At 45.2% G+C, this 982-nt stretch overlaps 1 protein-coding gene across 1 annotated transcript; it reads left to right on the top strand.

The window, feature by feature from the left end:
* The first annotated feature begins 123 nt into the window (after positions 1 to 123).
* LOC121379658 (regulator of G-protein signaling 3-like) lies at positions 124 to 528 on the top strand. The gene has a single exon (XM_041508307.1). It carries the CDS (start codon positions 124 to 126, stop codon positions 526 to 528), a length of 405 nt encoding a protein of 134 aa, XP_041364241.1.
* Positions 529 to 982: the final 454 nt, after the last annotated feature.

Genomic DNA, 982 nt, shown 5'->3' with positions numbered 1-982 from the left:
CTTACATGTGACAGTCCTCCTACATGTGACAGTACTCCTACATATCACAGTATGCCTACAAGTGACAGTCCTCTTACATGTGACAGTCCTCCTACATGTGACAGTCCTCCTACATATCACAGTATGCCTACAAGTGACAGTCCTCTTACATGTGACAGTCCTCCTACATGTGACAGTACTCCTACAAGTGACAGTCCTCCTGCAAGTGACAGTCATCCTGCATGTGACAGTACTCCTACAAGTGAGAGTCCTACAAGTGACATTCCTCCTACATGTGACAGTCCTCTTACATATGACAGTCCTCCTGCTCGTGACAGTACTCCTAAAAGTGACAGTTCTCTTACATATGACAGTCCTACATATGACAGTACGCCTACAAATGACAGTCCTCCTACATGTGACAGTCCTCCTACAAGTGACAGTGCACCTACATGTGACAGTCCTCTTACATATGACAGTCCTCCTACATGTGACAGTCCTACATGTGACAGTCGTCTTACATATGAGTCCTCCTACATAGGACAGTGACAGTCCTACATGTGACAGTCCTACATATGACAGTCCTCCTACATGTAAGTGACAGTCCTCCTACATGTATGTGACAGTCCTCCTACATGTAAGTGACAGTCCTCCTACATGCAAGTGACCATCCTCCTACATGTGACAGTCCTACATGTGACAGACATCCTACAAGTGACACTACTCCTACGTGTGACAGTACTCCTATAAGTGACAGTCCTCCTACATGTAAGTGACAGTCCTCCTACACGTAAGTGATAGTCCTCCTATATATAAGTGACAGACCTCCTACATGTGACAGTCCTCCTACATGTAAGTGGCAGTCCTCCTACATGTAAGTGACAGACCTCCTACATATAATTGACATACCTCCTACATGTAAGTGACAGTCCTACATGTGACAGTCCTCCTACATGTAAGTGACAGACCTCCTACATGTAAATGACAGTCCTCCTACATGTAA

This window comes from Gigantopelta aegis, chromosome 8 (genome assembly GCF_016097555.1).
Source record: "Gigantopelta aegis isolate Gae_Host chromosome 8, Gae_host_genome, whole genome shotgun sequence".
Classification (NCBI taxonomy): domain Eukaryota; kingdom Metazoa; phylum Mollusca; class Gastropoda; order Neomphalida; family Peltospiridae; genus Gigantopelta; species Gigantopelta aegis.
Note: the sequence above shows the minus strand (reverse complement) of the source record. Positions and strands in the feature narration are given on the sequence as shown.

Bases quoted from the DNA above. Each gene is read 5' to 3' on its own strand.
- LOC121379658 (XM_041508307.1), top strand. From the start codon at position 124: ATGCCTACAAGTGACAGTCCTCTTACATGTGACAGTCCTCCTACATGT.